Source organism: Pangasianodon hypophthalmus, chromosome 2 (genome assembly GCF_027358585.1).
Source record: "Pangasianodon hypophthalmus isolate fPanHyp1 chromosome 2, fPanHyp1.pri, whole genome shotgun sequence".
Lineage (NCBI taxonomy): Eukaryota > Metazoa > Chordata > Actinopteri > Siluriformes > Pangasiidae > Pangasianodon > Pangasianodon hypophthalmus.
The window spans coordinates 28,723,243-28,740,151 of NC_069711.1; the positions used below are offsets into that span (position 1 = coordinate 28,723,243).

Sequence of the window (16,909 nt, forward strand, 5' to 3'; positions counted from 1 at the left end):
CCTGCACTGTAAATGATTGACTTACTGCACGTTTGTGCAATAACTACAATCCTCAGCAAAAAAACCAAACAAAAAAAACCTGATCTACAAAACTTTAATCATATTATAGTGCCAAGAATGCAGAGTTAAAAAGCAATGAGCAAATTTAATGGCTGGTTAAATAAAAATAAATAAATAATGGTATTATTGCTGTTTTACTGCCAAGAGAACTTACGAGGGCGAAAATCGGTTTTGACAAACATGCTAGTATGTGCTAGTTTAAACATGAGCTTCATTGTCGCTCTTCTCTTGACTGATCAATGTACGGTTTCTCGAAGAGGAAGTATCAGTGTACGTTATAGCCAGAAAATTAAAATTTTGGTAAAAACTTATTTTTCGTCTTTGCCAGAATTCAGCTATAGCGACATCAGATGGGTTTTCTCATTTTATTCATCATATGTATATATATATATATATATATATATATATATATATATATATATATATATATATATATATATATATGTATATATATATATCTTCTTGCTGGACATTCATTAGCCCAGAAGTATTCAAACTGTGGGGCATAGATAAGGGTTGAGATGAAAAATATCCAAAATACATATTTAAAAGACTGTATCAGACCTGATGACCTTTATGCATTTTAACATTTTGTGTAGGAATACACTCGTATGTACTTCAAAATACAGCAAAATAACAGTTTTCTTTCATAATGATAATGGTGAATGAGCCAATCGACATTTGCACAGGTGTTTTGAACTAACTGACACTCTCAGGAATACTTTTGGGAATATTTTGGGGGAAAAAAGCATGGGCAAAAACCATTTTGGCAGAGTGCAAGTTCTCAGAAAGCTAGGAAGTAGGCCTCTTGAAGGGAAAAAGTTTAAATACATCTCCATTAGCCTGATGTAGACCTGGTGCCTGTCAGTCAGGCCATGCAGATACAACAGAGTAGTTTCTTAGGTCATCTCAAAGTCCTAGTCAAGCCTGTCCACTCAGCAGCCATCTTGGAAATGCACCCAGGCAGTTATTTTCAGTTCTACAAGACCAGGCTCCTTCCTGCTTGACTGGCGAGAGATTCACGTAACAGAAATGGATCGACAAGATGACATTTCAAACATGGCTTTTAAATGGCTGTTAAAATTGGACACAAGTGGTCTAAATAACGTGTGGTCAAATAATATATGAAAATGTTTTCTCAGGTTGCTCAGGTATTCATGTTTCTCCACTACTAACAAAGCGAAGCGTCCTATATCTCCACATGCGTTAGTGTAAGAATCTGACAGGTCAGGAATTTTCTGCTTTATCAACAAGACGATTGGTTCTTCTTACTGGAGGGCGGGACTTAAGTAATATATCTTTTGCTCTGTCTCTACTCATAGCATTTCTTATTATCTATCAGCTCATATCTAATTAAAATGCATCTGTGTTTGTCTGTGCATTGATATTTACTTTTTATTTCTTTGTTTTTGTCCTTTCTTGAACTTCAAATAGTGCTCTGTGATTACTTTTTCCAAGACACGTGGCACTCCTTGAAATTCAGGGAGAAGACTGTCCTTATGCTGATTCCGGAAAAGGGGCAGCCCTTATCTTGGTTCATAAACACCACCCATGTTTATTGTCTAGCTGTGCAGAGAGTGATGATATTTTTCAGTACCCACAATAACAATGGTAAATATTATAATATTCTGTAAAAGATGATCGCCTAATGTGCAGTCAGTATATGTTACTTTGGTCATATCCTACAGCTGTACACTCGGCTTACACTGACATTCTCAGGAATTGGTTGAATTCCTTGTAACTACTAGAGGATGGTTTTCCATTCACGTGTCACAATGACGTGGAAAATCACGACACCGATTCAACGTCAGCTGATTAGTCACACATGCCTCATATGTCTAACTCTGGGTGAGAATGCATGTCGTGTTGTGAGGTACAAATGGGCAGAAGTGTCTCCCAATGATCCTGGTCTTTATATTTAGCCCCAATAAACACAGACTGGGATGAGTAATAATGAGAGGAAAGACAGAAGACGATTATGTAACTGTGACTCAGACCTTGCAAGAGGCTCCATCCTTCCTAACACACTTACATGGGTGTTGTCTGCTTAAATGCGCTTAACATATTTTCTGGACAATAGAGACTTCAGGCATTAATGACTATGCTGGGGGCAAAAAAAAACAAAACAAAAAAAAACAACCCAAAAACTGTACCTGTTGCTCAAATATGAAAAAAAAAAAATTTATTCAAGATTATTTAAACTTTTCAATTTTAAATGAAATTTGTAAAAAAAAAAAAAAAAAAAAAAAAAAAAAAACATTTTATTAATATATAGTATGGCAATATGACAAAATATTGTCACTATCATGATAGATTACATCACAGTACACTTTTCTGAGATATTGCATATATTGCAATTTATTTTTATTACATTTGTAATGTTTTTTAAATAATTACAAACTGACTGGAAGCGGCTGATCTGATGTTAAAAATTTGTTCAAATTTATTCTCCTTTTCAGTGTTAATTATTTAAATTTATTTTATCCATAAAAATAATATTTTTTAAATAATATATATATATACACAGTCAGGTCCATAAATATTGGGACAGTGACACAGTTTTGGTAATTTTGCCTCTGTACACCACCACAGTGGATTTGAAATGAAGCAGTCAAGATGTGACTGAAGCGTAGACTTTCAGCTTTAATTCAAGGGGTTTAACAAAAATATTGCATTAACCATTTAGGAATTACAGCCATTTTTTACAGAGTTCCTCCATTTTCACAGGCTCAAAAGAATTGGGACGAACTAATATAATCATAAATATTAGGATTATTTTTATTACTTGGAGGTAAATCCTTTGCAGTCAATGACTACCTGAAGTCTGGACCCCATGGACATCACCAAATGCTGCGTTTCCTCCCTTGAAATGATTTGCCAGGTTTTTTACTGCAGCCATCTTCAGTTGCTGCTTGTTTGTGGGTCATTCTGCCTTCAGATTTGTCTTCAGTAAGTGAAAAGCAGCTCAGTTGGGTTGAGGTCAGGTGACTGACTCGGCCATTTAAGAACATTTAATTTCCAAGCTCTTGGGCTGCTTTCACAGTATGTTTTGGGTTGTTATCCATCTGTACTGTGAAGCGCTGTCCTATCAGTTTTGCAGCATTTGACTGAATCTGAGCAGAAAGTATAGCTCTGTACACTTCAGAATTCATCCTGCTACTTCTATCAACAGTCACATTATCAATAAACCCCAGTGACCCAGTTCCATTGGCAGCCAAACATGCCCATGCCATAACACTGCCTCCACATGTTTGACGGATGATGTGGTATGCTTTGGATCATGAGCCCTTCCTTTCCTTCTCCATACTTTTCTCTTCCCATCATTCTGGTACAAGTTAATCTTGCATCAGAACTGGTCAGGCTTTTTTTAGAGGTTTTTTAGCAAAGTCTAATCTGGCCTTTGTGTTCTTGAGTGTTACCAGCGGTTTGCATCTTGAGGTAAACCGTCTGTATTTACATTCATGAAGGTGGCTCTTGATTGTAGACTTTGACAATGATAGGCCTACCTCCTCCAGAGTGTTCCTGACTTGGCTAGATGTTGTGAAGGGGTTGTTCTTCAATAAGAAAAGAATTCTGCAAATTGTTGATTTGGCCCTCCTAAAGTTTCTGCTATCTCTCTGATAGGTCTGTTTTGGTTTTTCAGCCTAATGATGGCCTCCTTCACTTGCATCAACACCTCTTTGGACGGCATATTGAGAGTTCCCATGGACAGCTACCAAATGCAAATTCAACACTTGGAATCAGCTCCAGACCTTTTATCTCCTTAATTTATCATGATATAAGGAGGAAACAGGCCACAGCTGGCCGTGAAACTGCTTATCAGTCAATTGTTACTACTTACTGTCTACTACTTACTTACTGTCATTACTTTTGAGCCTGTGAAAATGGAGGAACTCTGTAAAAAATGGCTGTAATTCCTAAACGGTTAATGCAATATTTTTGTTAAACCCCTTGAATTAAAGCTGAAGGTCTACGCTTCAGTCACATCTTGACTGCTTCATTTCAAATCCACTGTGGTGGTGTACAGAGGCAAAATTACCAAAACTGTGTCACTGTCCCAATATTTATGGACCTGACTGTGTATATATATATATATATATATATATATATATATATATATATATATATTGTAGACACAAAGTAAAGTATCATCAAACTGTTTCTGTTAATGCAACTCTATTGTATTGTTGTTGCAGTTTATTTGGAAAGTTATATATCATGATACACCTCAAGTATCCCTTTTTGGTCATATCTCCCATCCCTAATTTAGAACATTATTTAATTATTTATTATTTAATTTATTATCAATTTTACAAGTTCATTCTGAGATTAATTCGTCTTTTAGTCAGACTAATAAAAATTGGCCAAACTCCAGGAAACATGACTGGGTAGAAGTTACATTTCAGCTACAAATATGTGTGTGTGTCTGTGTGTGTGTGTGTGTGTGTGTGTGTGTGTGCGTGTGTGTTTCATCGCCAGCATGTTCAACACCTACATTGCAACAAATGTCTTCCAATTTCACATGTAAAGTGGAGATGTTGATGCTGATACACTGAGCTACACACTCTGTGACTGTGAATGAAGCTAATCACACAGCACACAGTAGAGCAAACAAAGTGGAGTGTACTCCATCCTCCACCCTTCTCTTGTTTAAATAATTTTATTATAGGCAAACTCCACCAGTTTTGAATGGAGGCTCTTTATGGATTAATATAATCCATATAATCCATACTACTTTGGATGAGTTCTGTCTTAACCACGAGTAAACTTATAGGGAGTAAACAAAAGCGAAGAGGAAACTTTAAAATTGCATAAAGATTTCATTCCAACTGCAGAACAAGTGTATATTCATTTCTCTAGGGATGCATCAATACCATTTTTTATTAGACTGAATACATGTACATGTTTTTTGTACTTATCGGCATTGAAATGAGTACCCTACTTGGTATTATTTCAATCAGCGTCATCGCGGAACATTTTATTTAGCACTGTTTATGCTTTCCTGGTTTAAACAGTGGTCATAAAAAGCACACACAAGCATGATCATGCACTTAAACTACTAGGCTCATTCTTTATAATGTTAGCTAGTTGATATTAAATGAAGTGCATTAGCTAGCTACATTTACCAACTAGCATTGGTTTGTTTGTCATCATTAATTGTGAATCAAGTCCAGATTGTTGGTGTATTGTATCATCTGCTCGTTACCCTTAAAACACAGAGTATCGTGTGGTATCCGATGCTAGTATCAGAGCATTTTTTTTCATAAATATGAGTAAATGAGCATGGTTTGAAGTGATACCTGATACCTGATACTTGATCCCTAGTTTTAACCACTGCAGCTGTTGAACAGGTTCTTTACTCAGCATATTTGTAGGAAGATATCTTAGGCAAACTCAAAATGTAAAACTTTTCTACACTGTTTTGGTGAAATATATGTTATAGGCAGAAAACCCAATTTTTATCAAAACCAGATTAAATAAACGTTGAATGGTTTTAATTAAACAGCATACACCCCCCCCCCCCCCCCCCCCCCACACACACACACACACATTAAAAATGACTAACCCTGATAGAAAATATTCATCATCATAGACCTAACCCTGCTAATAAATTTTTATCAGCACATTTTCCAAGCCCATTAAATTAGCCTATAAATTAGCCTGTATCTCTGTTCAATTAATCTGTATCCTACAAGACAATCAGTCACAAGGCTCCATTGATCAAATTACACACACACACACACACACACACACACACACACACACAGACACATAAACACACACGGAGGGAGACAGACAGAGAAAGAGAAAAACATGCTGTAAAGAATACACTTGCATTAACCTCATATCTGTTTGTATCTGTCAAACAAGCCATTAAATTTCGATTTATACCACAACATTGCTGAATTCTTGAATCTGATTTGTCAGGTGGTGTTCATTAAGCTTCTATAACAGCTGCTCTGACAGAAGTGCCGGTTGTAATTCAAATCACAGGTTTATATTAAATGTGCTTGTTCTAATGTGTTTCTATTCGTTTCTATAATAACAGCAGACACAGGGATTTGTGTAGCATACGCTTCACGCCCCAGACTGTAAGACAAGAATGACTTTTTCACATAATACCCAACTTCTCTGTCTGTACACTAAAACTAAGCTTTCGAATTTCTTTATATGGTCCTAAGCTTCCTTGTCTCATTAATTACTGATGCCTTCTGTAATTACTGTCACCTATTCCTAGCTTCCTTATTTAAGCTCTTTGTTGCTCCCTCAGCCATTTTGTCTTCTCCTATTGCAATTCTAAGCTCTTTTTTTTTAATTCTTAGTTTGTTGTTGTCTGTATTTTCCCCAGGTGTTAGTGTTATGTGCTTACATGTTATGACCTCTGCCAGTGTTTTTGCATTTTGTTGATGTCTGCATTAACTGCCTTCACCTGTTCTTTGACCGTATGAACTCTAATTATGATTATGGTAAAAGCCCTAATAAACCTCTGTGGATGAATGCATAGCTCTCTCCTGGGTCTATTCGTTAAACACTGATCATATACATAATATAGTGAGAACATATCACTGCTGTATTTCTGATTTCGGGCTAGTAGTAGCTTAGTGGCCTAGTTTATAAGTATTAGTACGTTACTTGAGATCTTCTTTCCCCTAATACTTTTGATGTTTATTACATGTCAGTCTAAATGTCTCTACTTTCTACTCACTAGATTCTCAATCACTACGTTTCTCTACATTTGCAGTTTCTCTATAATCATTTTTCTAACATCATAAAGTGACGTTTTAGCAACTGACAGCTTCAACAATCTTCAATCTGAATTCCTAACAAATCCAAACTTTAACAGATGTGACTGTAAGAATAAGACCTAATATCCATCTCTCACTTTGTATTTATCACCTCAGTTTGTATTGTGACAACTAGCTATTAGCATTGAGCTAGTTTGTATGGTCAGAGTTATTAACATGCAAGCTAACCTTTGACAAATTAGGAGTCAAGCTGTTGTTAGTTAGCCTTAGCTAATGTTTTCTCATGTTCTTGAAGTCAGTATGTGATTTTTCTTTTGTGAATCTTTGTTCTACTTTTAATTCCATATGTTAGAGTTTAGAGAGTTTAGTGATACTTAAGCTTTTACCAGAGAATTTGACCTGATGAGTCATTGGACTTTCAAGCTCAAGTGCCTTTATTGTCATTGAAACCATATACAGCTGGTACAGTACACAGAGAAACGAAAAAACATTCCTCCAGGACTTTGACCTGATTAAAAATATTGGGTACTTTTTCCACCACATTCCAACCGCCAGACGGTTATTAACCCAAATCAGAATTTTTCCAGAGAGCCGTTTAAAAAAATTGCATCATCACATCTTTAAATATTTCCAGAGTATAGTCAGTTCTTGGCCACATAAAAAGTACCGTGATCTCTAGCCAAAGCTAGAAGTCTGGCTTGCAAGAATCTCCACTGAAGCTACATATGCCTCATGAGTTACCTTTTAGAGAAAGGATGAAGAGCTGAGCAGCTCTGGCTCTGTTCTGGTGGGGCAGAGCTAAGCCTTAAGCTACAAAAGTGTAAAAAAGATCAGTGTTGCCAACTTGGCAACAGAAAAGAGCCTAGTGACCAATCTAGCAACTTTTTTTTTCTATTAACATTAGCAACTGTCCTGCACTCGATACAGCACTCCAGCTCACATGACAACTGCTGGTTATACGACTTGAAAGAGAAGGTTCAGTTGATACATCATCAGTGTGTAAAGCCTAAATAAGTTTTCATTGCATGAGCCTATATTCCCAATGAACAAATACTGATAAGGATTGTTCCCAGTGACCAATCACTGATCACCATTATCCCTAGTGAGCAATCATTGATAACCATTTTCCCCAATGACCACTCACTGATTACCATCATTTCCAACGATCAATCAGTGATCACCATTGTTCCCAATGACCAATCAGTGATTGCTATTCTTGGTCTTTGCTGGCTATATTTACAAGTAATAAAAGTGAGTTATTCCATCTGTAGCTTTTTCCTTCATGTCTGTTTTCCAACTCTCATTACAGCTGCTTCGTTTCATCTCAGTTCTTGATAGTCTGTATTGCCATGACCAAAGATGACTTCTTTCTATAAAAATATTTATAATCTATTATTTTCTGTAATGATAAAACTATTCTATTCTATTCTATTCTATTTTTCAGAAATCTTCCTTCTTCATGTAACATTTTGATCTCCAAATAAGCATCTTCTAGAGACTTTCTGAGCACGTATTAGCTTCTTACCCCTGAAAAGAGTTGGCAACACTGAAAAAACACAGAGAGAAAAGGAGGAAACTAGCTCAGTTTTCCTACTGGCATCTGTTTTCCTGAAGTTATCTGAAGTGATGGTTATTATATGTGAAGAAAGAAGCTGCAGCTTTAACCCTTATATGCTTTGCTTGATTCTGATTTGTTTGTAAAATGTCTCAGGATAATAGAATTTCTCAGGATAATGACATCATCACGGTTTGATTGCCCTTCCATTGATCAGGTCCAAATCGTTTTGCACTGTTCTCTCGGATCCCTGCTGTGTGCTGCAGATGGCAGACTTTTTCAAAATGTGCTGTGCTTCTCATCAAAAAGTATTAAATTCTGTACCACATGTGCAGAGCTTAATATGGATTATGTGACGATTAACCATAATAAATATATACAGTTTACATTTGTTTTGTTATTAAATTATTTATAGGTTTTATGTTTGATTGTCACATATGACAGATGTTTTATATATTTATACGTATATACGTATTTCTCCATCTCTAGTTTAAACAACATGGATTAACATTTTACATATGAACACAAACAAAGACGTACTGGCGCGTTTGAATTTCGCCATTTTTACAGAGGCACAGAGAGTCACGTACTCGAAAATATAGCCGAGGTAGATAGCATCCTTCTAACATATTAGAAGCATCTTTCAAAATGGAGTAGGCTTTGATGGCGAGAAAAGCTGCCTACCTCAGCTGTTAGACTTTATGATGCACCTCCAGACTCCCATGGTGCACCGTGAGATGTGCTTTAATTTATTGATTGTGTCATCAGTAGCTGTCCTGCGTTCCCTTGGTAACAGGTTGCCTTGCCCCCACTGCTCCACCCCCCCATTCAACCAGTTAGAAAAGCCACCAAGTGTGTGTGTGTGTGTGACTGTGTTTGTATGTTCAAACCCTGCAGCTGTACACTCTTGTGCACGTTTCAGCATTGACTCCAGTCATGATACAGAAAATGATTCATTGTTACTCTTCTCTTATTTTTTTCTAGAAATTTCGGAGTACACACTCAGTTCTGAGTATGAACTTGAGCAATGACTCCTACTATTACTAGAAACCTTTTTTTTTTCATTTGGGCATGCACAGTTTATTGAATTTGATTCATGGTCACGATTTTTGGCTTCCTCAAGTAATTAAATATAATTGGCTGCTAAAGTTAGCTAATTGGCTTAATGTTATATTTCTACTCTTCTCTCTGTGTTTGTCTATTTGGCTGCATTCTGTGGTGAATAATAGTGTCTAATTGTGTTTATATTTAAAACTTAAAAGATCCAATCAATTTATTCCATTAATTAATTTGACTAAGGACTTATTTGGATTCAGAGATTTATGCATTTAAAGAAAAGATACCACAGCACTGTTGAATTCTCAATTCTGATTGGACAGAAAGGTTTTTTTTTTTTTTTTTTTTTTTTTAACAACAGCCCTGACAGTAGAGGCATCTGCAAGGGAAATCCTCTATCCTCATTGTAGCCACTATCATTCAGCACTGATGGTGTGTGGTGTTTTTTTTTTTTTTTTTAATTAAATAACTTTAACTTGTTCTGTAGTCTGGTCCAGGATACGAGTGTGTTTGTTCAGGTGTGTATGTTTACTCTTGTGTGAGTTTCAGTAAAGAAAGTGACTGCTCAGTCTGATTAAACCCTGCCTACATCTTACATAAGACCAAGAAAAGGACTGTAGCCAATTCACACTCACACACACACACACACACACACAAATTGAGAGGAATCTAGAAAGGAGATCGATAAAGCATAATCACATTTATGGATGTGAAAATGATAGACTTTCTGTCTCCTTTTTTCCTCCGTTATCCCTTCATCATAGAGTCCTTTTTTCTGAAAGATAAAAAAGAGAGAAATGAATAAAATAAAGAAAAATGCATTTAAAAATAAAATATAAGATAGTTGGGGGCATGACTTTATGAGATTCTATAAGATATACTGCTTTCATAGCAGCACATAGATTTCAGTACATTATTGCTTTTCATATATAGCGCCTAATCATATACTTCCATCCTGCAGGTGGGGGGGGGGGGAAGACATTTTCTTTCTTGCTCTTTATGGAGAGCAGGTTCTCATTGGATTATAATGACAGATTGCAGCCTGTTGTGTCTGCAGAGAGCAAATTGAAGCTCATGGCAGCTGAAAATGCAACCGGTTTTTCTTTGAACTCTGATTGAACACATCCAGTGGCTCCGTGCACGCTCTAATGCACAGCAGTAGTTTGGCCAAAAAGAAAATGCAGATAATTAACACTCTTACTGTAAATGAGGTCGATCAGCCAAGATATGTTTGGTTTCTGAGGGTTGCTTCATCAGATTTGTACTGGAGCTGTGAGGCTAATGTAGCTAACAAGTAAGATTACAGTGTACAACATGTCTAAATTGTCACGCACTCGCCTCACAAATTTGTCTCAGTAATGTGATTCATCCATGAACACTCATAAAATATCAGAATTAGGGCTGTATATGTATATTTATTACTTATATAATTATAAGGTTCCAGGGTTAAATTTTGCTACACAGTGACTTTGTAAGATTGAATTCATGTTCTGGTTAATGCGTATTTCAAAAAAAAAAAAAATAGTCCAGAAGGAAATGCACACTGTATAAGAGCTATTTTAGCGCTCTCTCATTTTCAGTACTCACACGTAGCCATGTTCGTCCCCATGAGCTTTGTCTGTCACTTTTTTTTTGGAAGCAGCACGCCAAGAAAATGAAGTATTGTATTATTCCACAAAGGATGAGTGACAGAGATGTCCCTGTTATCCTGCAGCTGCTGTGAGGAGAATGTGGACTTGATAAGCATCGATTAAAAAAAATGGCAGCTCACTGTCACCTGAGCCATTAATCCAGCCTACTGATGGAAATCTGGAGGAGGTCATAACAAGACACTTATCTGGGCCTGTTTAAACCTTCCAGCCGGGATAAACAAACAGCATCAGCTAACAGGATATGCTAGTCATTTGTTGTGTTTATAGCTATGCTAAATGGAACCCGCTAAACCCTGTTAGCTTGAAGATGTGCAGATGTTCTTGAAAGTAATTTTGCTAAGCTGTAGGAGGTGTGTGATATAATGAAAAGTGCTAAGCTGTAGTAGGTTTTGTAGTAGGGCATTTTCAAGCTAAGAGGTGTTCCATTTAGCATAGCTATAAACACATCAGCTGACTAGCATAACCTGTTAGCTGATGCTGCTTGTTTATCCTGGTTTAAAGGCTAAAGTGAAGACTTACTGCATTCCTTAAATAATAAAAATACCTTTATTTCCTGTCAGTCATGAGGTACTGATACGTGTACACAAAAGTTTAGTTGAAGTAAAAAGCAGTGTTAGCTCATGATATAAAGTACGTATCCTACGCTATTTTGCATATTTCCCATATGTTTTGCAGAATTAGCATTCAATACAGGAACTAAACAATGATAATTTTTTATTCTGAATTTTTCATTTTTTTTATTTCAGTGTTTACTGCAATAAGCTATATAAGATAATGAACATTTGGAAGATTCAAATCATTAAAACCAAAAAGAAAATAATCTAAATAATCCAATGGCCAAGCTACTTGCTACTTGCTGCTACTATGCAGTTTTGACTTGTGAAATGTCAGTGGCTGCTATGATTGACTCTATGATTGGTCTGAATCTCGCTTATATACAGTTGATCTAGTGTTTTGAAAGAGAGAGAGAGTGAGAGAGATCTTAAAGATTCATTCATTCTTTCGTCTTGATTAAGCACTTTATCCTGGTCAAGGAATCCAGCGCCAATCCAGGGAACGCTAGGCACGAGACAAGAATAAACTCTGAACGGGACACCAGTGTATCACAGGGTACCATGCACACACACACACACACACACACACACACACACACACACATTCACACTCAGTGATAATTTAGAGTCACCAATCCACCTGCCTGCATACACACAGACATAGGATGAACATGAGAAACTCCACAGTAACCCTATCTTAGGATCTAATCGGAGAACCTGTAGCTGTGACCCTGTGACGCACTGTTTTAAAAATACAGTGAAATTTTCAAATTTACAATCCTTTTCCCCATCAGACAGCAATTTAGGTAACAAAAGCATCTGAAAAGATAGAAAATGCTTTTCCCCAGGATGCCGATGGTTACAGAAATACCAGACAGTTCTTCAGCTTCACAGTTCATCATGATAGAGCTGAGAATATGCAAAGTAATAGTTCCTGTGTGTGTGTGTGTGTGTGTGTGTGTGTGTGTGAGGGAGAGAGGGAGAGAGAGAGTCTTGTGTTCATTTTGCTGATTATGTACTATTATTATAGTGTTATTTTTTATACGTCTAGACATATTATTTATAAACTTATAAACCTATTTACAATGCTATTTCTCGCAGCATGGAGGTGCAGTGGATAGCACTGCTGTCTCACAGCTCTAGAGTCACCGGTTCAATCCTGTTTCTCATGTTCTCCCATGTCCACCTGGGTTTCCTCCAGGTTCTCCCGTTGTAAACAGATACTGTAATAGGATAAAAACCGTAACATTTTATTATTCAGTGGTTGATTTTTTTTATGTAGTTTCACTGTAATTCACAGATATCCCATGCACCTTTATGGTGATCTTTGGTGCAGTTAAAAGTGGGAACAGAATGTCTACTATAGTAATCCAACAGTTGGCAATAAAATTATGCTCAGACGTAACATGTTGGTTTCTGTCGAACTCCCGGCTCTGTAAACAAAAAAAAAACATACGAGGACCAACAACATTCAACCAGTCAAGACAAGAAAGTGTTGCTTTTTCAGTCATTCATGTTGCTGGTGAACTGAGAAAGTAGATGGCATTCTAGTCTAGACATCTGGTGCTGGATGAATTTTGATCTTAAATTTAATCTAGAATCACTGACCATGCCTTTAACTTTAAAGATTAGAATCAGTTTGGGCAAAATTAGTACTGAAAAGTTCAAAGGTGTTTAGTTGAACAAACCTGATGTAGTCTCTGTATCACACATCCTCTCAGGATAAGCATCTTGTCCGAAGTTTTCTGCCTTTGGTGCCGGTGTGAATAAGAAAGCCGATGAGTGCATCATCAACTGAGGGCTGGAGTGAATATTTCAGCTTCTTATGTGTAATGGAGGAACTCTTCACATGTTTGTGTTCCTGTTTGATTCTGGGAGGTTTATCAGGAAATGTACTGTGAATAACAAAGTGACTTAATTGTGACTCACTCTCTCTCTCTCTCTCTCTCTCTCTCTCTGTGTGTGTGTGTGTGTGTGCGCGTCTCCCTTTCAGTGTGCTGTTTTGTGGTCCATAAGCGCTGCCATGAGTTCGTCACATTCTCCTGCCCCGGAGCGGACAAAGGACCCGACACAGACGTGAGTACACGCACGTACTGACATGCACCAATCCCCTTTATCAGCCTTGTCTGGGTGATATGAGCACAGGAGATACCATGTGTGGGGTTTTAAATGAGCTACATACTGCATATGCAGGAAGTAACTGCAGTGTACGATGCATTAAAAATTAAGCATGGTACACAAAGGTTCCAGAGAAACACGGCTTTTGTATAAAAGTCCTTTGTCAGCTGTGCAAGGAAAATACTTCTAAAGTTGTAGGAGGTGAAACCAGTGGATGATGTAATAGCTGTTGTCAAAACATAACGTTCATTCGGTTTCAAAGTTCCCACACACACTGGAAACTTAAATCAAAGATTGTTTCCTATTCATATCAGCCCTTGTGAGCATATGCAGTACAAAGTATTATTATTTGGTGTTTTTCCATTGCCTACATGAACTGATGCTCTACATGAAGGTTGAATGATGTAAAGTGGGCGGTGCTAACTTTGAGAAAGAGCCCAGTGCTCCCTGCTTACTCTGTGTTTGGTTCTGCTTGAATGGTGTAGTAGGCTGAGAGTCTCAGACAGAGGAATGCCAATAAGTTAACTCATCAGAATATTAGGCCACACCCACCCCAATTTTGCATTTGCTGGATATTATAAATACTGCAGTTTGGAAGTATATATATATATATATATATATATATATATATATATATATATATATATAACAAATATATATTTTACCTTCTGCTCCGTGGGTTGGCCAGGCAAGGCATTTAAAATGTGCAAATCTGAATTTTTATTCCTTTAAACTGTATTTAATGGCTTAAATATGTGCACAAAATTAAATTTTTATAATAATCAGGTGTAGAAAATTCTGGTTCAATTTTATAATAATCAGGTGTATAAAATTCAAAGTATATTTCATTACAACCAGGTGTATAAAATTCTAATAAAATGTTATAATAATCAGGTGTATAAAATCAAAGTATATTTTATTACAACCAGGTGTATAAAATTCTAATAAAATGTTATAATAATCAGTTGTATAAAATTCCGGTTCAATTTTATAATAATCAGGTGTAGAGAACTGTAAATCGATTACTTAATAATCATTTGTAGCAAATTCAAAATTCAGTTTTGTAATATCGGGGGTGGGGGGGTCGAAAATGTTTGGTGGAATCTATTTCAGATTCAGTCCTTTAAATTCATATTCAACTTTTCAAAACAATATATCTGCGGACTTCATAAGACACAAGAACACAGATTTGTTCACCACCACTTGATCTCTGATGATAAAAATTTTTAAAAAAATTATGTTTTAAAAAATCTGAATTCAAGCCGTGAAGATAATTCAGTTCCGAAAGTTTACATACAGATTTTTCATTTTAAATTCACATTGTAGTGGCACATTTCTCATTCCATACTCCAGCTACAAACATTTTGTCATTGCTTGTATTCATGTGTGGTTGATAATGGTGTGTGAGGAAGCTCGATGCTTATTCTTGTAGCTAGGATTGATTTATAATAGCCAGTTAGGATCTGAGTCCATTAGGAAGGGAAAGTGTCGCACTCTGGGGAAACTTCCATATAAGACTCCTTCAGAGGAAATCCGCCATGATGCTTTTGCCTATGACTGTATATTCTTCTGCTCTGAGTGTGTAACAGCTCTGTCCATATATGCAGTATACTGAATGACACAGTGCAGTGTATGTATACACTGTATATACATCAACTTGCCATTTTATCAGATATACAGTAGGTGTCATGTAGGTATACCTTGGGCCGTATACACATAATAGGAAGTAAATATGTAGATTGCACACATATTCAGGCATTTAGACCTGTGCTCGAAATACAGGGCAAAGGGGAATGATTGACTATGCAGACTTGAGTGCGCAAAGTGATATTCATGAGTGTGCAAATACCACAGGTTACTAGAGATATCTGCAGTGGCGATATCAGAGGTGGTGTTACGGTGATTCCTTTCCATTGATGGATGGAGATACAGGCGCTGACACACATGTACATGTATGTATGTGTTTGTGTGTGTGTATGTGTATGTGTGTGTATGGACTGGACTACATGAGAGAGCAATGCTTCTGATCACATCACCACATGCCTCTGTAATAGGACACGGTGTGTATTTTTGGTTTGGTGTTACTCTTAATATTATATATCAGTGTGTGTGTGTGTGTGTGTGTTTGGCTCAATTTCCTGTAAATTTGAAACCCTTATGAATTTGTGGTTGGTTGGTTGGTTGGTTAGTTGGTTACGTGACAGATTGGTTAATTAGTAGGTTGATCACTCACTGCATTGGTGGATTTGTTGGTTGATTAATGGACTGATATATTACTTGGTTGGCTGGTTGTTTATAAGATTTTTGGTTTGTTGTTGAATTGGTTGATTGATTTTATCTAATTGGGGGCATGGTAGCTTAGTGGTTAGCACTGTCACCTCGCACCTCAGGGGTTGGGCATTTGAATCCCGCCTCTGCCCCCTATGCGCGCATTAGTTTGCATGTTCTCCCTGTGCTTCGGGTTTTCCTCCGGGTACTCTGGTTTCCTCCCCAAGTCCAAAAACATGTGTTGTAGGCTGATTGGCATTTCCAAATTGTCTGTAGTGTGTGAATGGGTGTGTGAACGTGCCCTGCGATGGGTTGACGCCCCATCCAGGGTGTCCCCAGCTTTGTGCCCCAAGTTCCCTGGGATAGGTTCCAGGCTCCCCCACGACCCTGGGTAGGATAAGTGGCATGGAAAATGGATGGATGGATGGATGGATGGATGGATTTTTATAATGTGATTCATTGACTAACTGAATGGTGTATTGGCTGATTTGTGGTTAATAGATTGGTACACTGGCTGATTGGTTGGTTGTTTATTTCATTGTAGTTTGATTGATTCATTTGGTAGATTGGTTGATTAATAGATTGCTTTATTTTAGGTTGGTTATGTATATAAATAGATTGTTGTTGAATTTATGGGTTAAGTTGATTTAGCTGATTGATTGACTGATTGATTGTTTAGGAACACCGGTACACTTGCACATTCATGCAATTACCCAATCAGCCAATCATGTGGCAGCAGCGCAATGCATAAAATTGTGCAGATATAGATTGAGTGCATCAGTTAATGCTCACATTAAATATCAGAATGGGGGAAAACGTGATATCCGTGACTTTGACTGTGGCATGGTTGTTCGTGCCAGATGGGCTGGCACCCTAGAGTTGGTACAGAAAACAAACAAA

The 16,909-nt window shown here is 37.1% G+C and overlaps 1 protein-coding gene across 3 annotated transcripts in view; it reads left to right on the forward strand.

The window, feature by feature from the left end:
* The window catches only part of prkcaa (protein kinase C, alpha, a), a 172,453-nt gene that overhangs the window by 45,218 nt on the left and 110,326 nt on the right, over positions 1-16,909 (forward strand). For all 3 annotated transcript variants that reach the window (XM_053230347.1, XM_026933527.3, XM_053230358.1), the window contains exon 3: positions 13,617-13,699. In XM_053230347.1, the coding sequence (XP_053086322.1) occupies positions 13,617-13,699 (83 nt within the window). The remainder of the gene's footprint in view (positions 1-13,616; positions 13,700-16,909) is intronic.